Source organism: Vanellus vanellus, assembly GCF_965231255.1.
Source record: "Vanellus vanellus genome assembly, chromosome: 10".
NCBI lineage: Eukaryota > Metazoa > Chordata > Aves > Charadriiformes > Charadriidae > Vanellus > Vanellus vanellus.
Genome location: NC_138915.1, coordinates 16,562,443 through 16,587,306, shown reverse-complemented (window position 1 = coordinate 16,587,306; position 24,864 = coordinate 16,562,443). Strand labels below are relative to the sequence as shown.

The window sequence follows — 24,864 nt, the reverse complement described above, 5'->3', positions numbered from 1 at the left end:
GATTAGCAAGTGTTTAGATGAAAATCTATCGGGGAACATCAAGAAATGGTTTAATGAGGAACAAAAGTCTTCATTGTTACATTTAATATTTGCTGAAACTTTTCCATTTGCACCACTACATTTTTAAAAAAGCTTACTGTAACTGACATGCCAAACAGAATACAAATGTTGAGGGACTGTAATTTTAATTAATCTACAATAGCTCTCTACAATTTCAATGTAAAAGTCTGCTCTCGCTATTCTTATGCAGGCAGAATGCCCTGAAAATGTGCATGATTTTTTTAAAGACATGACTAATAATCATAGGCTCACTGTACTATATATGTTTTCCATCAACTAAATATTTCACATGTATTGACTAATCAACCTCCTCACTCCCCATATGGTATAATCCAACAGTTGGCATCATTTTAGAGGAGTGGAAGCAAGACAGCCATCTGATATTCAGAACCCAAACATACAGCAAAATGGCACAATGGGGACTGGACCCCAGAAGATCCTGAGTGATTCCCCAGACTGTTCTCGTTCCAGGAGCCATGCACCTCCATCTAGAAAGCACCTTAAACATTTCTCAGTTCTTAAAACAATTTATATAAAAACAGATCTCAAATCCCTTGAATAGGCTCAAGTTCTGATGTTAAAGAACCCTGGGGAAGAGGTTGCCTTTCATCTTCCTTCATCCAGTATGCAAAATTAAAACTAACCCAGAGAAGATATTTCAGTTCCCTTTTGCTTATATTGTTCACGACAGATAAGAATGAATGACTCAGATTGAGAAAACAAGGCATTCCTATCAAAAGGAAAAATCAGAAGTTCATCTGATTCATGCATACATTACATAGCTAATTCTCTGCAATAAAATTCTCAGCAAAGAATGAAAAAGAAATATAGAAAATAAGACACTGCAGTGCACTTTCACATTAATATGAGACATACAAGGGAACATTTAGCCATACCACAAGTTCTCGTTTTCATAGACATACAGTCATTTCCACACCCTCTACCAAAAAATTACCTAACCAGCAGAACCCTCCTTCAGATAATCAGCAGCAGCTATGAAAGACCTAGATTAAACCGGTTTGTACAGCCAAGTCATCCCCTTCTCACAGGATGTCATATAAAAGAGGAGACACCATGGACTAACAAATCAAACCATGCGCCAAGTCCCTGCTCCATCCACCACAATCCACCTCCATGCTCTGTCCATGTTTAGCCACCAGCAAAATACCAACCTACGTCACACTAATGGCAGCTTTTACTGGAAGCCTTCTAAAATCAAGATGTGATCAGCTCCGTACTATCCTTAGTAACTACTGTCATCCCAAGTACTTTTCCTGCCAAAGTTGCCATGAGTCCCTGAACTCCCCTTAATCAAAAAATGCTGCAAAATGTTATGTCTTTATAAACTGTTCTCATGTAGTCTATTTAACTGCAAAGGTAATCTGGAATTCAAAATTTTTCCAACTGAGATGGAAGTAACAGCATAATCACAAATATTTACATTAGAAATCCCATTTTACTAAGATTTAAACAAATTTATGCTGGGGAATGCGATCTAGGTGCTGGAGAAAAAGTTATCTAGGACTAGCACAGATCTTATGCCCTTTCCTGTAAATGTGTAGAAACAGGCAAATATGGACTACTTTATCAACAGTAAATACCGACATGTTTAGAAGTCTGGACTGACAATATCAACCTACTGCAACTTATCAATTCAACTCATGGCTCTTCAGTCACAGTTAAACTAAGATTAACCAACACTGCATACATCTTTCACTTCAGAAATAGCTTAATATTTCTTCTATTATTTAATGTAAAAACTAAGAGGAAGTTAGCTATATTTTATTTCAACTTCTTGTTGAAGGAATCTTGCTACAAAAGTACAGGTCAAAACCTAACACATTTAAATAACTCTAATCTTGATAACTGGTTTTAGACACACAAAAGCAACTTCTTTTATTTTATACAATAAAATAAAAGCCCACATAAGGTTGAAAAAAAAAATTAAGATGTGGCTGAAACAATATATTGTTTCTTGAGCACATTTTAAAAGTTACGCTTATAGCCCCTTAGCTGGTATTTGTGAAAAATCATTTCACCACTATATTTAGCTGTCCTTCCAATTGCAATTAAATGACATCCCACAAAATCCATTGCAAAATTTCCATTTGTTACTTTACAGGAGATTTGTAAAACCAGAATTTGATTATGCAGAAGATACAAATATTAGAGTTATAGTACTGGCTGTCATTAGCAAAAATACACGTGTGACATGTGAGTGATAATATTAGATGTCACAGTTCACCCATTCTTTTAAAGACCAATATGATCTTCCAGTATGAGCTGGAAAACAGGAAAACAGAGAAAATTAGCTCACTACCAAGACCAGCTAGTTCCTCAATTAATATAGTGGCTTATCATCTTAGTCTTTAAAAATATGCAGGTAGTAAATCCTAAAACTAAGCAATATTTTACTATCTAGGAAACTACTTCAATCTCATTGTTATTTCTACCCTCTCAGCACAGAGTTCTAGATCAGACTCTGAAAAGCAGAAAACTATCTAATGAATGATAAGAGAAAGGTAAAAAGAACAGAAAGTAGCCAAGGAGATCAAGGGTTATCCTTTGATCGTACCACATCTTTTATGATACCAACACAAACTATCTCTGTCTACTCACAAGCCAAAACCACTCCCCACCTAGCCATTACACAGCAAGGTTTGTTGTTGTCAGTACAGAACTTTGTCTACAGCAAATTACAATACAGAATGGGGACAGCCAAAGAAGAGTGGGAAACACTAGCTTTCCATACAGGGCATGGCATGCAACCTAGTGTAGCCATAGGAGGGTCTTGAGGCTTCCGTCATCACTGGCTAAGAACCCCAACCGTACCGCAATTGGGCCACTCTTAACACCCTCCTCCTATTTAGGGTTAAACATGAGGCCAGACTAACCTGCTGTCTGACTGTTATTCATCAAATTCCTGATCTTGATCCCTAGCAGCCATCCTTTAGATCCTGAGAGGTTTGTTGAACTTTCAGAGATAAGATCTCTCTCTCTCATCCAAACCTTTCCTAATCCTCCTCCTTTTGCAGGTAGCACAGACACTGCAGGCGCATGAGCACAGGAAACCTACCAGAAACAATCATATGATTTATTGCTCCTGATTTCTGTCTCTTTTGTATCACTCCTTCTCTTTATTGCCTGGAAATAAACATTAACTTGAAAGGAAAAGAAAAGTGGCCACAGACCAGTTTCTAGGATGGCTCTGCTTTTCAAATAGAAGTACATTGTGGAGGGTTTTGGTATGGGCCATGATACTGAAACGGCTCAGCTAATTGAGGGCAACCTCAAGGTCAACACAAATTGTAGTGTAGACATAAAAGTCAAGGGCAAAAGAATAAAGAGGAAAGGCAGAGTAATATGATGCAGTGAAAAACGGAGATCAAGAGAGACACATCAGAAAGGGAAGGACATGTCCATATCAACAGGCAAAACCCCTATTCTCAGGATATTTTCCTATGCACAATATACAGTGAAAACTTTCCATCAATGAATAAAAATTCTTCACAGGATTAGGACTCATGCTTATCTAATATATAGGACTGATAAGCTACTATGAAGAAATATTATCTGTAATTAAAAATTGTAATGAAGCAGTTCCAAAACAGGAAGACCAAAACAATTTACGGTACATTTCGCTGATGTTTATTTAACAGGTTTGAAAAAGAGATTTTGGTGACAAGTTTTCAGCAATCTAACTCAGCTGCAAACACAAAATAACCTTCTGAAGCCTTATATAGACTAATGTAATACATTTCAGGAAAAAAAAAAAAAAAAAGAGACCAATATATCCGTATGTCGTCCAAGACTACACAGAACAATTTTGTACTGGGAAATACCAAAACCACTATCTAAATGGCAAAGCCCTCCAAATTGCCACTGAAAGATGGCATGGCTTTCTGGGTCAGCTGGATTTGAATAATAGGGTGTTCTCAGCCCAAATAACCTATTGACTTCCATATATAACAAAATAGAGAGACTCTTTCAAGTGCCTCCTAGATTTAGCAGCTGTTGCTCTGACATTGTCACCAATGCATCCATCTTAATCGCAGTATGGTCCTTTCAACTTTTCTTTTTGAGGCTCTGCTTACTTCCTTCCACCCTTTAAGTCCCCTCATCTGCCCAAGATATATGTCAGCTCAAAGCACTGTGTGAATATGAGTTAAAACAATATATCTGGTTTCTCCTGAATCACGCCTCTTTGTTTTAGCATATGAGACATGTACATATTTCTGTACTTATACATATAGGAAACCTATATTTAGATGTCTATGGGAGGTGCCTTCTGGCTACTTTTGTTTTCATATTCTGATGCATTCTGCTGCAGCAACTCCCCTGTAACATCCCTTGCCCGTCACCACAGGCATTTTACCTTTTATTCTCATTATTCTTTTTGATTTTGCTTTGCTTGAAATAAAAGACTCCATATGTTTTGCTCCTTTTATTGGAAAATGTTAATGCTGTGTACCAGAGGGCACAGTCAAATGAAGGATTGCCATTTGGACAGAATTACATACCCTAGTATTGCCTATGGTATATCACCTGTATGAGTGCTTTAAGCGGATCTCAGCTTTGTTTCTAACAGAATTTAAGGCAATATTTTAATGTTGAAAACAATATTAAATGCTTTCCAAGGGAGCATTTGTTCCATCAAACTCTTTCAAATTAACTGGTACTTAATAGCCTACAACTCATTGCAGATACATTTCTAGTTCTTAAAAATGTGACCCATCGGAACTATCTCTGCTTTTAAAAAAAAGCTCAACCATATGCACTTCTAGTTAATTTAAAATCATATTCAAACTATTCTGCTCATTCACGTTCTCATCTGAAAAACTGAAATACTATTTTAACTGTATTGGTCATAACAGTCATGAGTCCCTTGGAAGGAGAGCAGACCTCATTTCACCACTAAAGCATGAGAAGGCTGCACATCTGAAACAGCTTTAGCATACTGGGTAATTCACATTCACTAAGTGGATTAGCTGAAATAAGCATAATAAATGAAAGAGAATAAAATAAAAAACCATTTCACACTAAGTGAAGGCTTGACTTATAGGAAGTGGCAGCTCTGATGGCCCAAGGCATAGAATTAGTTTTGCCACTCGATAATTTGACTGATTCACTCGAGTGGCCAGAAGAGGACATTTTCTGCCTGATTTCAGTGTAATCAAGTCACCTGCTCTGCGATTACCGGGGCCAAGTCAACTGCTCTCTGCTGCACCTCGCCTGCGTGCCGTGAGTAGCATGAACAGCATTTTCTGCAGATGTGTGCAGAACTAGTGAGCTGTTAACAACAGTGAGCTTTAGCTACATCTGTACATTAGTATGTTTTCATTTGAGACCTTATATGCAATATCAAAATAATGTATTCCATTAACTCCTTTACTTACATAAAGTTTGGGGCTACTGATGGGATGTTCTCTCAGTTCTGTTACACGTACCAGCAAAGAGCTTATGCATTACTTTTAGTTAGACAAAAGAGGTGACAGATGCAAATACAGAAAAAAAAGTAATTCCAAGAGACTGGAAATATAAATGACATTTTCTGTCTTAATTAGAAATGACTATGAAATTCTTTACAAACAATTACAGAAAGATTTTGTGTTTAAATATAATTTCCCTCTTCATATGTATATTATTTAAAAAGACTATAATATACATGCAGAGATTTGGGAATGCATATGAACAACTTGCATGACATGATGTCAGTTTTATTCCTGCTTTGCTGAACTGCGGTCAGACAGATAAATGCAATATATGTGCTCATCTTTAAGCGTATGACCAGTTTCACTGGTTATTATTTATAGCTAACCTTTCAAAGTAATGATTGTATATTGCATGTCAAAAGAACAGAATTTTATATTACTATTGAAAAGAGTATTTTCTTCCCTTAATGCAAATAGTAGATTGAAACTGCCCCAGTCAGGAGAGATAATCCACTCAGAAATATCATTCCTATTAACGTACATCCAATCAATATGCAAATGTGAAAAATAGTAATTAAGCATTTTATTTTTTTACAGTTGTGCAATGTTAAAAACAAAGTTATGATGTGTATCAAAATGATTTAACATTTTATAACCAATTTTCTACTTGACATATGTTTCTGCATGATTCATCCACATTTTCCAGCATCAAAGTCCATGATCTGGCAAACTAAATCTGTTAATAAAATGAAAAGGTGACCTTGCTTAATTTAATAAGTCTGTGTAGAAATACTCTTTCAACATGTTAAAGAATTACAAAAAGGTTATCATAGCTCACTTTCATGGGAGAGTACTCTACCTTTTCCAGCTCATTTCTCAGGCTTTTACTGTAATTCATTAGATTACATAAAAACAATGTAGATAATCATATTTTAATAAAGGCTTTCCTTTCGTAATAAAATGTCTGTCACTTACATTCAGGCATGTATTATATAAAATGCTTCTCTTTTTGAAGAAAAGCTTTTCGTATTCAAGTCACAAGAGGTTGGTAGCTCTCGGGATTATTTTTCTTTGCTAAGGATTTTCAGGATGAATTCAGTTTCTAGACTGAACCCTCCAGAGCCGTGATCCTACATTTATCTTTAAAATAGGTACCACACGGTAGCAGCAATGCCAGTTGTTATCAGCATGCCTCTCTGCAAACTGAAGAGCTCTCTCTCTTCAGCAAAAGGATGGTGTATAATCCTTATTAAGTCAGCTTGTTTTTCTTTACACCAATTAATGTTGACTGTGATAAAATAGTTCATACTATACAAATATATTTCCAGTGAAATCTTAATATGGACCCAGTCATTTAATGAAAACGATCAGACAATGAAATCTCTTTTAGTTATGCTAGCTTCAAAATAAAAACGAGCCTTTTCCATACACTCAGTAAGAGATGCTTCCTTTTCATCATGAATCCTAATTTGTTGCCAGCACTTGGTATCATGTTTTATTACTTGGGAAGGGCTGAAAAAAGAGCACATTCTTCTTGTGCAGGAGGAAACACCAACTGCAGCTGCTGTACTTTCTTCGTAGCAAAGGTCTGCTCCTTGAGAGATCAGCTATACAGGCAGCTTCTCCAGAAAGGACAGTGAGACAGCCTTCATTGCTAAGCTTGCTTCTCTGTTTTCTGCACGTGCATGAAAAATATGCCAAAATCTTCTCTCCCAGATTACCAGGGCAGTTTTTCACTACTTTACATAGACCCAAATTGTCCCTTCCTGATCACACACAGCATTCTTTGCTGTTGCATTTGTTCTAGTTTGAACATGTTTACCCTCTTGCTTTCAGCATACCAAGCTCTGTGAAACTAATAAAAAGCCTAATGCAGAAATCAGCAGCAAATGAAAAAATTATACTATTTGTTATTACTGCCTTAACTCGAGAAGAAATATTTCCAGAAGGGCAAACGAGAACCAGTCTTTTGCAAATCATCATCCTCAGACCCTCAGACAAGCGGGATTTCCATCTATCACCTTGGACTCCAAATGCAAGCCACTCCCACCACCCTGAGCTGCTCAACGTGGCCAAAAAAGAACAAATAACCATCATCTTCCTGTTGACTTCCCAATCAGCACCAATTTCGTTAATTTTTTTTTTTTCAAAAAACACATTGCTGCTTTTCACAAACCCTACTAACACAACACAGTAGAAGAATGAAGACCGCTAGGACAACTGAAAGGGAGTATTGATTTGAAATAAGCACTTACTGAATTCGCAATTTTGCGAAAGAATCCTTATAGAACATGTTCTCCAGAACACTATAGTAAGTAGCAAAACTCTTGTTTAAGAAACCAAGTAGTCCAATCCAAATCAATGGGATTATTTGTTTGCCTAATCTTAAAAACTGAACCACCACAGCTCTTAAATTACATTAGAAGTACTTAATACATGACCAGTAACTCTGGAAATACTTGGATTTAAGTATAGTACATGCTTACTTTTTAATCCAGTGAGATTTATTCTCTGGTTTTTCTGAACAATTTGCAGCACTGTTGTTATACCAAGAATTTTGCCAAAATACAGCCTTATGAAGCTTTCCTTTAGGAAACCAAACTACTCAAATCTAATATAGATTTGAATGCTGCATTTTAACATAATATTATTTACATAAATGCAGTAGATTTTAGCATTTCAAATAGATGATGGATCAACATTTTTCTGCAACCAGAGATGTATTATCCAGCCAGTTACAACTGTATCTATTTAAACAGTTATAGAACGTTACCTCTCAAAGTCATAGGAATAAAAATTTAAGTGTGCGCAAGCACCTTGAGCTTAACCAGTCTCCTGAAATACTGATGGATAAATCTAAAGCAGAGTAGAGGTATCAGTGACGATCTACACTTCTTTTCTCTGATCCTGTATGCCATAATATTCCAATTTCTGTTGTTAGCATAAAATATGCTTCGTTTAAAACAGAAAATCGTGAATAGGCCTTATGTCACCCAAGGAAACAGTCCAGAAACTGAAGGTCCTTGATTTGCCTGCCAGAGAATTATCACCCTACAGTGCGTTTGATGAGCCTTACACCCAGCTAAATCAATAAGCCATTCTCCATTAGTATGAACGTAAAAATTCTTCAACGACAATCTAACTTCAGTGAATCCAAAACCCAGCTTCCTGTATTCAAATGCAAGACTGTACAATGTGCAGTCAGTCCAGGATTCTTGCACAAACACTTTTAAAAGGCATTTAAATACACTTGCTGTGATACTGGTTAAAGGTACTGAATGGAGAACATTTCAGGCTTAAGTATTTGTTCGACTTAATCATGCTACTGTAAAGGAAAATAAAACCAAACAAAAACTATTCAATTACAATAGTGTTACATTGCTATTGCCAAATTTTCCTCCAGAAAACAGAGAGCATTGAAAATAAATCTTTCATACCTCCTGGTACTGTTTTTGACTTTAAGACATTTCTTAATGATGACTTAAAAAAGCTAAAACAGTTTCAAACTCAGTTAAAGATGTGACTGAGAGAAGCAGATAATGATCATTATAGACCTCGATGCCTTCAGACACCAGGCTAACAGAAAACCTGGTAGGGAAGAATGGCGCAGATTACAAAACCAAACAGATGAAAACTTACTGATTTTATAATTCTGTGATAATTGGGCCAACTTTTTCAAGGGGTTCCCTTCCATCTGTAAATCAAGCTAAATTCGGTGCAGACCTGCCCAGAGTGTCACAACAATAGTCTTAATTCTCTCAGTGTGACCACTTTGGTTGAATTTTGTCATCTCAAAAGATGTAGGAACTCAGCAGGATCAATTTTTTAAAAAAATTGTGCAAAATCTTAAAAATGAAACTATATTACCAAGTTTCACACCTTTTGGACAGAATTTAGTATCTGAGGCTACATGTAAATTAAATTTACAAGTTTAACCATTCACTAAATTCTCAAAACCTTTAACTATTAATTTGTCAAAAATATAATGTCCCACCCAGACAAAGCAGACACTAAAAATGGATGCCTAAAGAAAGATAATATTAAAAGAGAAAAGGAAAGAGAGGAAGCGAATGACTCATAGTCACCAAGTATAGTTTTTAGATTATCAGGTCTCTACTGAATGGCTGTATTTTAAAGAGTAATGACATGATCCTGCATTCCTCATTCACTCAAATTCATGCTCCCTTCATCACAGAAATTTGCTGGCATGAGATGGGGTGGTACTCAATCATGCAGCGTACACGGTCTTTAATTTTAAAATCCAGTTAAATAGATGTTCTAACATCATTTTTTATCTAAGAACATTTCATGATAAAATAAAGAGTGAGCATGTAACTTATTTGTCAGCTTTAGTGTGTAGTGGATAACTTTGCTATGTTACTTACACGAGCTTTCATTTCCCAAAGCTATACGCATTCATTATGACAGTAAAAATGAAGAGTTGTTAAAGACATGTATGCATTTTTATTATTGTTTGAAAAAATAGATCTTTCTACATTCCTTTGAGCTTCTGAGTGTGTGATTTGTATAAAATATTTCTCATTTTGGGGACACACCAGATGGAGTGCAGGGCACTGTGGGATATGCCATTTATCACAATGACAGTGCGTAGGTAGCACTGATCCTCTCACCACAGGGGGAAGCTAGAGCTGCAAATGTGGAGCAGCATTAAAAGCCCGATGAGTGGAGTTTGGCAACACTTGTACTACTCATTAACTTAATCATATTAATTTATTAGCCATATATATCAAAGTAATTCACAACTGAATTGTCACCAAGAACAATTTATAAACTGTTAACATTCCCCATAGGCAGAAGACTATTGTGCCACCCTAAATCAGTATGTTTGCCTTTGATTAAAAATAATAATTTCTACCAAGCCAGGTAATGCCAACAATGACAAAGTCATGCATATGTTTCTCATTATAAATGGAACTTTAAAATGACATCTATGACAACTGGAAAAAAAAAAAAAGGTTAATTGTAAACAGTGAAATGAGCCACAGAAATAATGTAAACATACAAATATGTTCAGTTAAATGTGCTGAGAAACGAAAGGGTTCCCTTAACGTTACAATTGTCTGCTCCCCGCTCTCAGAGGCTCCAGGATTCCTGCCAGCAACAGTGGCCCTACATCAAACACCCCAAGAGGTGAAATCGCTCAATAGATGTTCTGTAAAGTGACCCTGAGTGAATGCTTGTTCTTCAAATAACAGCTCTTTCTTGGAAGCAAGCTTTACAACTCAGAGGAAAAGCTTCAGAGCTTGGTTTTGGTGATCCCAATCTCTGAGCCAATGCTACACGTGGAGCAGATTCGGTCCTTCCAGACCCACTGCGCCCCTCTGTAAGGGAATGTCCTTGCTGCTCCTGGGGCTCTGCTCTTTGTGACCCTGAGCACATCCTACAGTTCCTCAGCCAGGAGAGCCTGGTGGGCACTGGAGCAGCACCAGTCTCAGATGGAAATAAGATGATGATCCACAGGATCAACGGCACCAGGAGGTTCCCACAGACAGCTCTGTGCATCAGCAGAGCTGTGCTGGCTGACCATGTGCTTACCTTGATAAACAACAGCTGGATACCAAAGGCCTTGTAAACCTCTAGTCTCATTCATTTGTCTAACAACGATACACCAAATTAAAGTACCTAAAGACTGCAGCAAATACTGGTTTATCCTCTCTTTCCTGTAGAAAGTGGCCGCTGCTATCACTGCTGAATTGAACACATGAAGTTATACTCCTGTGAGCTACTCTATTTATTTGAGTCTTACAATGATGTGACTTGGTATAGCTATTAAAATATTAATTTCACTAAAATATTAATTACATAAAATATTGACCTGCTTGAACAGATATAAGTACTTTTTCATTATAGTTTTGTCTTATAGTTAAGAGAAACTGTTGTGAACAGAATAGTTTTAATTATTAAATTCTTAAAAACTGTAGAAAAACAACTAATGAAATAGCGCCTATTTTAACTGTCTGTTTATTAAATAAAAAAGGATCACATCAAGGGAGTGAAACTAATCTAGCTGATAATGAAAACAGCAGTTTATCTTACACGTTTGGAAATGCAGGTGGTTTGCTTCTGTCACCTGGGCAGACCAATGTAAGAAAACAGCAGGGACTTGATGATAGGTGCTGGCAGCGGGTTTAATCAGGAGGTATTAACACCAGGGCGAGCCTCAGACATCCCACCCGTCCGTGGCAGCACCAGCCACCATCTCTGCACACAGTACATACCACAAAGTTTTCCCTAGCAGGGAGACCATCAACTGCAGATGAACCTCTGCCTAATCTCGGAAATTCTGAATCCTCCTGCTTCCCATCCAGCAAAGGCCACCAAAGTCAAGTATCCATTTGAAAATTCCTTGTTTTCCTTTTCTAACACACAATTGCCCATCAGCCAGACTTCCTCACATCTCTTACACTGAGCACTCAGCAGCCCTCAGCCCTAAACCAGGCCTACCAGGCTGCCCACAGCTCCAGACACCAAATCACAGAAATATAAAATGGCAACAGAAATGTTTTAAACAGTCTTGCATCCACCTTCCTGGCACACAGTCTCACCAGACCTTCCAGCACCCCATCAGCTTCAGCTGCAGGATTCCCAGCACAAGTGCAGAGAGATGCCCATCCTACCACCTGAAAAAAAAAGCCTGCCCCAGGAAGCAGGTTTGTGCTCTGTACCATAATCTAATAAAGTCCCAATGGCAGGATGATTTTCTTCATAAGCCACCCTCTCCAATACCTTGAAAACAAGACGGAGCAGCCCCCCAAAAGGTTTTATTGGAATAATAGCCACCCTACAAATTGAATAGAGAAAAATTGCAATGAAGATTTCTTATAGTGGTTTTCTAATCTTTTTGGGGGATAACCTAAATGAAAGGTAGGAGGACTGAAGTTGGCACAGTTAACTAGCAAAAGATCCAACTACTCTTTGAGCTTCACTCCATATCAACAGTTTTCTGAACTACTGGCTTAAATCATATAATGGATTTTAGCTTCTCCCCACACAGCAAACTACTGCTTCAGACCCTAAAACTTCCTTGAAAATCTATTCTATAAATAAGTCCCAACTATCTTGTTAAGATACACTGATGACAGACTTGTACATTAATAGGAGATAAAGCCTTTTTTTGTTAATGTCACTTCATCACACTGCATTGTTTGAAGAACTGAGCCTTTGATGACCATCCCTCTGTGACATACAGAATTTTCCTTTGCCCTCACAGCAGGCAAGGGCACCACGCTGATTTCCACATTTCCTACAGGAATACAAGAAGAAAAACACTTTCTCCTAAGTTAACGTAAAATGGACAGTACTTAAATTTATCAGCTCTTGAAGGATGCGGTTTGGGCACGATTATTGTGCTGTTTACACAAACCCTTCCCTGTGGCATGCATCCCAGACACACCACCTCATCTGTCTCAATCACAGCAGTTTTAACCACCCTGCTGGTCTAGTCTCGTCGTAACTCAAATGTTCCCATTCCCCAAAGGTGGAAAGTACCCACAAATATTTAAGAAGGTCGAGGCTTCGCTTATAGCTCCTTCACAAATTACTTGTGTATAAGAGTAGTTGTAGTCCACTTTGCCAAGACATAAAAAAATTACACTCTGCACTGGGAAATGCAGTATTTTTAATTTAACTACCTGTTTATTATGTGAAAATGACCATGTAAACTGAGCTGACACAAACCAAATGGGTGATGAAAATAACAGAAAATTTCAAGGAGTAGAAACACAGATGGCTCACTCAAGTCTGCAGGAAGTTACTAATCATCACTCTGTAATACCCTCTACAGACAGATCTGTGACGTCTGCAGCCAGAACAGCAACTTCTTAAGACCTATCCATCTAAACAATAGCAAGCCTGGACACAAAATCCTTCACTTTAAATTGACAGAAGACTAAAGAGGAGGTAAAACTGAAAAATGCAACGTATGGATGAATCATGCTGCATTTGCTGATGTGGAATCTGTTACTAAAATGAGCTTATCTGAAGAAGAAAACAACTCAGATGCCAAGTTGGACACATTAGAAAATGAGGTAGCCACATAAGAAGAGTGAGTGTGATTTATTTTTTTTTTAGAACAATGTAGGCAGATTAACATAATCATCTGCATATCTGTGCTGTAGGAATCACCGAATTTTCAGAGTTGGAAGGGACCTCGAGATCATCTAGTCCAACTCCCCTGCCAAAGCAGGATTGCCCAGAGCACATTACTCGGGACTGCATCCAGGCGGGTCTTGAAAATCTCCAGGGAAGGGGACTCCACCACCTCCCTGGGCAGCCTGTTCCAGTGCTCTGTCACCTGAACCGTAAAGAACTGTTTCCGTGTATTTGAACGGAACTTCCTGTGTTCTAACTTGTGCTCATTACCCCTCGTCCTGTCACTTGGAACCATTGAAAAGAGCCTGGCTCCATCCTCCTTCAACCCACCCTTTAGATACTTGTACGCCATAATAAGGTCTCCCCTCAGCCTTCTCTTCTCCAGGCTAAAGAGTCCCAGCTCTCTCAGCCTTTCCTCATAAGGCAGATGCTCCAAGCCCTTAATCATCTTAGTTGCCCTTCGCTGGACTCGCTCCAGCAGTTCCCTGTCCCTCTTGAACTGGGGAGCCCAAAACTGGACACAGTATTCCACTTGTGGCCTCACCAGTGCAGAGTAGAGGGGGAGAATGACCTCCCTCGACCTACTGGCCACACTCTTCCCTGTGCAGCCCAGGATTCCATTGGCCTTTTTGGCAACAAGGGCACATTGCTGGGCCATGGATAATTTACTGTCTACCACGACCCCCAGATCCTTCTCCTCAGAGATACTTCCCAGCAGGTCCACCCCTAACCTATACTGGTGCCTAGCATTCTTCCTCCCCAGGTGCAGGACCTTGCACTTGCTTTTGTTGAACTTCATTAGGTTCTTCTCTGCCCAGCTCTCCAGCCTGTCCAGGTCATGCTGGATGGCAGCACGGCCCTCTGGGGTGTCAGCCACCCCACCCAGTTTGGTATCATCAGCAAACTTGCTGAGGATACACTCTGTCCCCTCATCCAGGTCATTAATTAATATATTAAACAAAACTGGACCAAGTATTGACCCCTGGGGGACACCACTGGTTACAGGCCTCCAACTAGACTCTGTGCCGCTGATCACAACCCTCTGAGTTCTGTCCTGCAGCCAACTCTCAATCCACCTCACTGTCACCTCATCTAGCCCATACTTCCTCAGCTTCCTAATGAGGATGTCATGGGAGACAGTGTCAAAAGCCTTGCTAAAGTCAAGGTAGATGACATCTACGACTCTCAGGTGACATCTATGACTGTGATAAAGGAGTGGACAAGAAGACATCCAAAAGAGATGCTTTGGGCAGTAACACTGCAGTTAGAGGAAGCAGGTAACCAAAGAAGTCACCAAGATGTAGCGTCATTCTCGCCTCCATATCAGCACCCGCTTTACTGGAAGGGATGGATCCAGCCCTACCATGCTGCAAACTCTCTTCAGTCTCTGCCCCAGTCCTGGTCCTGCTCCCCTCTTACAGCCATCTGAAACACTGGGTGGGAGCAGACAGCGGTCCCTGCAGAATGCCTCTGCCAAGCTGGCAGGTCACTGCGCAGGTGGCAGCAAGGGGCAGGAAGTAGATTCAGTTTTACATATAAATTCTGTGGGCCAAAACTGTCAGAACCGGAGCAAGTTATATGCAAGTGAGAACTTAAATAACCAAATGAAAACTTAGCAAGCAGACAACAGGTTAATATCCTTGCAACTCTTATTCCAGTCTATTATCCACCACTCGAAAGTCTGGAAGAAAAACCCCTCTTCTGTGAGAAGTGTTAAAACGCATTTTGTTCTTAGTTCAGCCAAAAGGAAAGAATCCAATTGCAAAGGTGTTGAAGGCAACCAGAGGAAAGTAGTCAGTAATTAAGTGTAAACAGGTATAAATAAAGCTAATGGAGGCTTCATATCCAGGGTGCTCCATCAAGTTTACAACAGCCCAACTCCCCGTTGAGTTTACAAGTGGCGCTTTTGGCACCTTTCCTTACCCAGCAATTTCCTCAACTTTTACACTGTTCTTTCTTTATGAAAATGATAAAACAACTAAAAAACTTCAGGACCTCTGATTCCCAAGTCACAAGACTACAAGAGGCTGCCAGCGTGGAGCTACCCTGACACAGGCTGATGGCAGGGCTGCTTCATCCATGGGGACCCATCTTGTCCAGGGCCCTCAATGATGCTGAGATGCTCAGGAAACACGCGTTTTCTCCCACCCACAAGCTGCTCGCCAGACTCCCTTTCAGCTGCTTGAAGCATGTTGTGTGTGACTTTTGGCACTTGGTCATGCAGAGGTTTTCACAGGTGGCTCCCAAGGCCATGAAAGTGGCCGCCCCAGCCTCAACTGAAAGACAGCCCCCCGGGGCCAATCTTTCCCACATGTTGAGTCACTTCAGACTCCAAACAACTTACAACAGCCTAGAAATTCAACTTAAATTTTTTTTACTCAAACTCTGTGATACTCAAAATACCTGTGAGACACAAGATGGGTCTATGATACATACTGTGCATACTCAGCGCACAGCATCCTAAAATATTTCCCAATTTAAAGCAAGACGGTGGTCTGCATAATTTGATGTCCTATTTGCAAACACACAGAGGGGGGAAAAGCAACATGGAATATTCTGGAATTCTGACAAGAAATTATCAATGCAAGACGGCTCTTCTGCTTTCCTGTCTGTTGGTAATAACACAAACACCACCAAATCCATGAAATTCCTGAGCTGAGAACATGACAGAGCTACTAAAAAAAACCCTCATTTATAAACTGCTCATAAGAGTGAAAACCCAGTTCTTGATTCCTGCCACCTGTATGAACAGTACATGAAGTTGCACTAGCTCAACTGTGGCACCCGTCTCTAGCAAAATGCTTTCATACTTTAGTAACTACTTGAATTAAGGTTTCTGTGACTACTGCTTAGAATGTTTATTCCCGCTGCCACAATGATAAAAGGTCATTGGTTCACTGTGAAGTCCTCGTGACACTTGGAGTTGTAGGAGAAATTAAAGATCTCAGCTTTGTTACTCTCCTGAACACTGAGAACCACTGAGGCACCCAGTTGCAGCTCAACAGGTTCTGCAAGCAGAGTAATCTGCAAGATCAAGACGGAAGGCACTATACTCCTATCAACATATTTTTTTTTTTAATTCTGCTTTTCCTGTAAGATGTTCTGTGACTTTATATTCTGCTAAACACTTCACTAAGTTCGGTTATTATGGAGATACAATATTTTTAGACTGGACTTCGACAGTAAACCTTAAACTGCTAAGCCTGTTGAATATTTAAAGAATTACTTTTATGAATATAGTCTGTTAATATAGCTTTATTACCAAAATAAACTTACCTTTAGCACACAGCAATTAATAAAAAATTAAAACATTCATCAGAATAGCACAAGATTTAATTTAAACTCTATTAATAAATTAATGAAGTGAAATGAAATACTGTGTATTAAATTATGTTAAGGGTTTGTTTATAATTTCACATATTTTCATGCTAGCTTTTTCATATTATGATATTGAATGCAGACTATTAAAGTACAATCCACTGTGGCAATGCAGACTTATCTGCTTTTCAAGTGTTTCTTCTACAATTCCTACAAGCATTTCTCTATCTTCCCAGCATACATTAATGATGTTACAATACAATACGCATTAGCCATGCTGTGCAGATCCCATGAGAACTAAAATACACATGCATTTGAAAGGAATAAATGCATGCTATGAGGCTCTCTGAGACAGCAGTTCATTTTCTCAGGTTTTTTTCTTTTACTAAAATAACACATTTAATGGAATTTCCTGTAAGGAAATTACAATTAATAAAGAACTAAATTACAAATCCATTAGATTTCAGTCACTGCAGCAACAAAACAGAGTTTTCATGAACACTCAAAAAATCCAATAATGTAACCTCTGGTAAAGCTTGAAAAAGCCCTGAAGGACAAGGCAGTTAGATCAATATTAGTTTATTTTAACTGCTGTGCAGTATGAAGAGATGAGGCTGATCATCTGATGGATTTTATTACCTGTCGGAGAGATAAGTCCTGGTGATAAGAGGCCTGGAACTCCATGGGGCAGCAGACGTGCATTTTCTTGTATCGCAACTCCTAATGAACGCTTGGGGGGTCTTCCTGGTCGTGAGCTGACGAAACAAGAGGATAAATGAAAATGCATTTTCTTTTTGAAATATTTGCTTAGTACACATGGTATTGAGTTGTATAAAATATAGGAACCATCAGTGATACACAAAAAAATATTAGAAATTCTTTCCTAGGAAAAAAGAAAAATAAGTTGATCAAACATACAAGTATTGTATACGTTTCAAATGAACTAACAATAACTGTAGGTGCTGTTTGGCAGTTTAAGTCATGAGCTTGAAATCACATAAATGACTAGAAAGCTAAGATTTTTTTTTAATCTGCACCACAAGACTAGAAAGCAATCCATATTTCTAGTCCTACTGTACCACTACTTTGCTAATTCCTATCTTTTTCTTAGTATTACTGCCTGTACAATGGAGCTCAAGAGATTCACACCTATGTGTAATTTGTGTAAAGTCTTCAAAAATGCAACTAGATGCATTACTCGGCTCACAAGCCATGGTTTATTGTGGTTGTGGATTAACAATGCAATGACTATAGACCTCCAGAGCTATTCAGACTGGGCACACCACAATTTATGAGCTCAGAGCTGGTACTGGATGAATACAGCCACGCTGCTTCCAGCTGCTGCTACAAACCAGGTCAGGGCTGACCAGGCTGCTTCACAGAAGGCACATCTACATGTACCTCTACTACCCACACAGTAGTTAAGCTTTTCCATTATCCAGGGCTTCCATGACCTTACAGGTGGCTAGTAGAGCGGGGTCTTAGCAATAACTGCCCTAATGTCTATGACACACACCTGCACCACAGAAAACTAAAAGTTGCACTGCCTAGAGATAAACTGAAACCTTGAATGCAACATAACCTTAAGCCTTGCCTTTTGAATCATGGCAGATAATTGCCTAATTCTGAAGATGCAGCAACAATTTAACACTGAGCTTTGCCAAAACTGACTAATCTTTATGCATTGATCGGTGTTTTTAATTATTACAGATAGGTTAACAAGAACATTTGACCAAGTCCCTTGACCAACTTATGAATTACGACTGCAGTTTTTAATCCAAAATGTAGCAGGTCTTCTTACAGACCTGCTACATTTAATTATTGTTTTCAACTACCACATTTACCCTGACATCGATATGCGTACATGAAGTCATCCTACACAGCTGCCATCATAACACAGAGATTTAGAGACCAAAAAACCACTTGAATCAACTCTTCCCCAAGACAGCTAATAAAAATGCAACCACCTAATGTTTGGAAAAGTATTGCTACTTTTCTTTGGTCAAAATAAATATTACTCTGTTGAATAATGGTGCTTTTGACAAAGTATAATGAAACATTGTATAAAATAACTAAGCTGCAAAAATGAATGAGGTTTGAATGAAAAGCATTTCCAAAAATGACTTCTAGTTCACAAAGAAATTTAAGTTAAACTTCACTCTATCAACTTACAGTGGCAAAGTCCTCCATCAATGTAAGGCAAACTCTGTGTTTAAATGAAGACAGCTTCCAGCAACACTACACAGAGGTACCATTAACCTGTTCATTTTTCACAGTGTGTTCATGTTATTTTGTTTTACTGTACATCAAAGTAGCACAAAAATCATTTTTTTTGTTTATTATTTTATCTCTATAAAACTATTCTGCTCTCTTTTTAGCTTCAGGTTTGTCCATTTTGTATTTCATTTTATTCAGTACTTTTTCCATTTTTCTTTTTTGTGCTTTAAGTTGTTTATCATACTATGATGGCTACGTAGCAAAGCCTACTACAAGAGCCCAGACTCACTAGGCTATCATAAAGTAAACCTAAAATAAAAGCATTTGAGTTTCACAGGAAGTTAGATGCACACATGCATTCTCTGTTAAAATCACCTGCTGAAATCATCCACTGCACAAGAATATTGTCTAACAGACAGTATTAGGCTGGTATGTCGGATTTTTAAAAAGAAAAGAATCATTGATCTTTTGATTCACAGAAGTCTGTACTTATACTCATGCCTGTGGAAGTGCTTAGTTGGCACTTCCTGTCTTTGAAAAAATTACAAAACAGCTAAAATTAGCAGCTTTCTCCAGCAGAAGAGCTCAATCAACAGAACTACAAAACATTCTTTTCTCAAGCTCAAATACCAACAAATCTTTTACATAAAACTCCATATGTTGATATTAATCTAAGGAAAACATTTTAAAAATTGAACAAACAGTTTTAAAAGATTTTATGAAGAGACATTTTAATTATGGTTTGGATTTTCAGAGGAAGAGGAGGGGAGACAACGGAGTTTCAAAAACTGCAAAAATGTCGTTTTTGCACAGCAACAGTATACGTCAATGACTCTGTTGACAACTCATAGCCCACAAGTTTATCAGATCACATCTTAAGCTGTTTCCCAGCATATACTACAAGCAGAAGAGTGTTGGTGACAGTGACCAGGACAAGTGAAACTTTCCAATCTGTGGTTAAGCCTGACCTGTACAGAATGCCCAGGGTTAAAAAAAAAAAAAAAATAAAAAAATTAGGAGATGATGAAAGAGAAGTTTGGTCCAAAACTTAGTGAGCTCCCTTTCAGAATCCCACTGACTGCACTTATATCCTGCCTACTTATATAAGTAAGGGAAGAACCATTGGGAAAACACAGCACTGTTTTTGCTGAGTTTTGGTGTCTTTGGGATTGTGGTCCTTTTGGAAAAGGCATTTGATAGACTCAGAAGAAAAAAAAAAAAAAAAAAAAGCATAGTTCTAACCTACTCATGCCCTTTTAGTGAATATCACTATAAAGCAGTAACTACTAGGGGCCAGATTAATCACAGAATCACAGAATTTTCAGAGTTGGAAGGGACCTCTAGAGATCATCCAGCCCAACTCCCCTGCCAAAGCAGGATTGCCCAGAGCACATTACTCAGGACTGCATCCAGGCGGGTCTTGAAAATCTCCAGGGAAGGGGACTCCACCACCTCCCTGGGCAGCCTGTGCCAGTGCTCTGTCACCTGAACCGTAAAGAACTGTTTCCGTGTATTTGAACGGAACTTCCTGTGTTCTAACTTGTGCCCATTACCCCTCGTCCTGTCACTGGGAACCACTGAAAGGAGCCTGGCTCCATCCTCCTTCAACCCACCCTTTAGATACTTGTAAGCATTAATAAGGTTTCCCCTCAGCCTTCTCTTCTCCAGGCTAAAGAGTCCCAGCTCTCTCAGCCTTTCCTCATAAGGATTCTGGTCTTACTTATACAGCTGTAACCATAATAATTCAAACTGAATTGTTCCCAGCTAAATCTGTTCAAATAAAATCCAAGTCCTTTGTCTCTGATGTAATGTTAGCTTTTAAATGAAAAAATCAAGGCTGGATGCTACTTATACCTGACTGACTGTCATTCATACAACACCTGCAAAAGAACCATTTGGGTCTTTAACACTGTATTCTCTAGTTTACATGTGAACGCCTTTAATGCTGTTTATCTGGTTGTGAACCAAGGAGCCACCCAGCACTCTGATACGCTACTGCCGAGTCTGCAGCAGATACCTCGCACCTTCAGCTAGATTGCCTGCAGATGACCAGAAAATACGTCACCTATTATGAAGCAAGATCTTTTGACTGGGAGGACTCCAAAACTCACAGAAAGCACCTCAATAGCATATCTAAACCGAAACACTTCCAGTCCCGTTTTGGCTAGAAACAAGTTTTCTGGCATTTTTGTTTATACGCGAAATCAGAAATTTTAGAAAGCCAGGACAGAAATCTTTGCTCTAAATCTTACTTTTTAATTAGGTATACACAAAGGAAACAAAAACATTAGTAGATACACAATTTTTATGGGATTTACTTCATGTTGTGAATATGCAACTCTCACATTACTAGGGCTGGCACCACCAAGCAATGAAATCTCACTGGTCTATCTCAACATTCCTAGTACCTAGTATGCTTCCTAGCATTTTATGAAGTCTAGAACTTTGACAAATTTCACATTTACTATTTAAAAACCTATCTAACCTTCACAATTCAGAGAAAATCGCTAATACAAGCCTTGAACAGAAATCATGAGGCAAGCAGAATTATCATTTGGGGAGAGTAAGACATCATTTGTGATTATGTAAGTATTAGCATATAAATGCTAATAGTATTAGCATATAAATATTAACTTTATTTAACATCATTTCTCCTTTTGTCACCCTGCTCTCTTTTTCAAAGTTATATATTCAAGAAGCGTATAAAAACCTTTTCCTCATTGATAACAGAGGAAGCATAAACAGGAACAATCGGCCTCAAACGATTTCAAATGTGTTTCTCCTTTTGTCACCCTGCTCTCTTTTTCAAAGTTATATATTCAAGAAGCGTATAAAAACCTTTTCCTCATTGATAACAGAGGAAGCATAAACAGGAACAATCGGCCTCAAACGATTTCAAATGTGTTTCTTTGAGATTCTAATCTACATAAATTTTATATTTGCCATCAATAGGTCTCCGTGAGTGGAAAATGACAATTGTAAATTAGATGTTACTTCAGTTAGAAACTGCTAGTTTATAGATATCTCTTAAAAACATTTTTAAGTACAAGAGTTATGGTCACAAGTGAAGACTGTGGAGACTAAAACAGAAGTACAATACCTTTTCTCATTAATACACTTAGTAATCTCATTCTTTTTACTAAATAAATGCAAATAATTGGCCAGCTTGAAGTCTACACTGATTAAAATTCTATTAGTATCTCTCAAAACCAAAACCAAAAAGCCCTTGGGTCATCAATTACTTGAAAGCGAAGACGACTGGAGGTTTTGGTTTTTTACCTGCATTTAACACTACGGTGACACAGTCATTCTTGTCATCCTCTCCACCCCACCCCCGCAAAAATCACTAACTCAAAAAGAAAAATGAACTAATCTGAATATTGTTCATTTTTGTATTTTGTTTGGAATTAAATTTGTCCGAGACTAAATTACATTTTAAGCAGTTTATTTGATGGTTAACATTTACATAGTAAAACGTTGAGAAATGATTCATTAATGTCTGTTTTTCCTTTATTTTCCACTCCTGTTGTTTTATTATTTTTCCTCTCCAAGTTTTATATATTCCCTAGATATCCCAAGGATTTTTAATTTGAATCAAAACATAGAATAAGGCTATTTTTATGATATTGTTAAAATTACTGATCAGCTTCATCTTTTATAACGCTATTTTATGCTCATTATAGACAACTATATTTCATAAAATCCACAAATTCATCAACACTGTATAATGTAATTAATCAGTGGAAACATACAGCAGATCACTGTTGATGTATGATAGCTCTCTACTTTTGTGCTTTTAAATATAGGAGACTTACTAGAATCAGAAGTGAATTTGCATATTAATCAAGACAAATAAACATGTGGTGATTTAACTAGGAAACTGTTATTTGGATGACAATTTAATCAGCACAGGTTGAAAGGTCCATGACTGCAGCATCCTGTTTCTGCTAAAATATTGATTGCGTTACTGATTTCAGTAATGCTTTATTTTACAGGGCACAAATAACCATGTAATTACTCTTTAATTGAATGGTAATTGCTTGCTGGCAATTATTTGTTAAGTTTGGGAGTTTAATTACTAGGTTATTTGTGTTTTCTGAAATAAAATGTTATGTATTAGTAGCCAAAAATATTTTCTGTATGAATGGTCTGTCAAAACTAGAAAAGTAAGTTATGTGGTATGAGTTTGACAAATAACACTATAACACTAAAACTATTATTAAAAGGATCAGATGAATCTTTGAATGCTTTCCCTTTACAAAATTAACATTAGATATAATATTTGTAAGATAAATGGAGGAATACTGTACCGCAGAAGCATGATTTCCTCTGGGGTCTAGTCCACCATTTAGCATAATTTATCCTGATATTTTGCTTTTCATTCTCTGGGCTTCTTTAGAGGAACTGAAATAGCATCCTATCCTCTTGAGAGCAAGGAATAAACCAAGTAGAAATGTATTTCAACAGTACTTCATATTTCTGCAACTGAAGTGGATTACCACCAGCACATTATCTTAGCAGCCTATAAACTTTGTAGACTTGGCAGTTAGCTAGATAACAAGGGAAAGCATTATGTCTTGCAGTGTCAATGAGATATGACACATTCTGTGATATATTTATTTCAAGTTGTGACAGATGAGGTACGCAATACTTTGATCATTAAGATTTGAATTTTACTTCTACACTTTTCATTTTTGTCATCAACTATTTATGAATTGGCAGCAGACAGTCTAGCAAGGACTGCTGATTTTGTTTTTTCAAAAGATATCCAGTTAATAAATTAATTATTGATTCCACAAGGCTTGAGCCATTTGGTATAAAAATATGCTAGACTTGTGATTTAGGAAGCTCTGATATGTATTACAGATTTCTTCAATAGCAACATATTTTATTAGGCTTAAAGGAGAAATACAGAATTATTATACGACATGCTACGTAAATTGCTCTGATAATAGAGGCAGTAACTGGTGCAAGTACTCAGAAAAAAAAACATCAAAACAACAACAAAAAAAAAAAACACCAAAAAATCCTACAGAACCAACCACAAAAAACTACAATCTTAGTTGCTTTCCCGGAACTTGAACAGTAACCACAAATTAAAATTTTGCTCTCCTGAAAGATCATCAAACACCTCCTAATGATTGTGAAAGGTACTCTTTGAAGCCTTTACCAATAAACGCAACATCTTGATAATTTGAGTTAAAATTATTTGCTGTTATTACTCTAAAATTTTTAGTTGTATCATGGATATAAAATAATCGCCTTGCTTTGGCATTTATTACAACATTTCAAAGATGCCAATGGTAGTTAAACTCTTCTTGACCTTTCAGTGTTTAAGAAGAGAAGCAAACTCTGACCTCGCAGCAACCTGATTCTGTCTCCTCTCAGCGCTGGCAAACTGATCACTTGTCTAACCATTGCAGGACATTGGATCACCAGCCACATCAAAGGCAACAAGAGCCAATTCAGCAGGAGGAAAAAAGTCATCCATGCAAAATGGGCAATTAACATTAATCATACATGAAGTTGTTTGAGCTGATAACTAGAACCTGGTCCCTATGGCAACTCTCATAAAACAGTTCCCAGATCAGTATGAGGAGAGCCACAGCTCATCTTCCACGGGCTCAGCGCGCTCCCTTCTCACTTCAGCGGACAGAAGGAAATTGTGGAGAAAAGCTCTGACACTCCAAAACAAAATCTTCCCACTCAATTCTCTAGGGTTTTT

At 37.9% G+C, this 24,864-nt stretch overlaps 1 protein-coding gene across 1 annotated transcript in view; it reads right to left on the bottom strand.

The window, feature by feature from the left end:
- The window catches only part of DACH2 (dachshund family transcription factor 2), a gene marked incomplete at its 5' end in the record, with an annotated part of 324,122 nt that overhangs the window by 138,983 nt on the left and 160,275 nt on the right, over positions 1 to 24,864 (bottom strand). Inside the window, one exon of the mRNA XM_082488049.1 lies at positions 17,562 to 17,677. Within this exon, the coding sequence (XP_082344175.1) occupies positions 17,562 to 17,677 (116 nt within the window). The remainder of the gene's footprint in view (positions 1 to 17,561; positions 17,678 to 24,864) is intronic.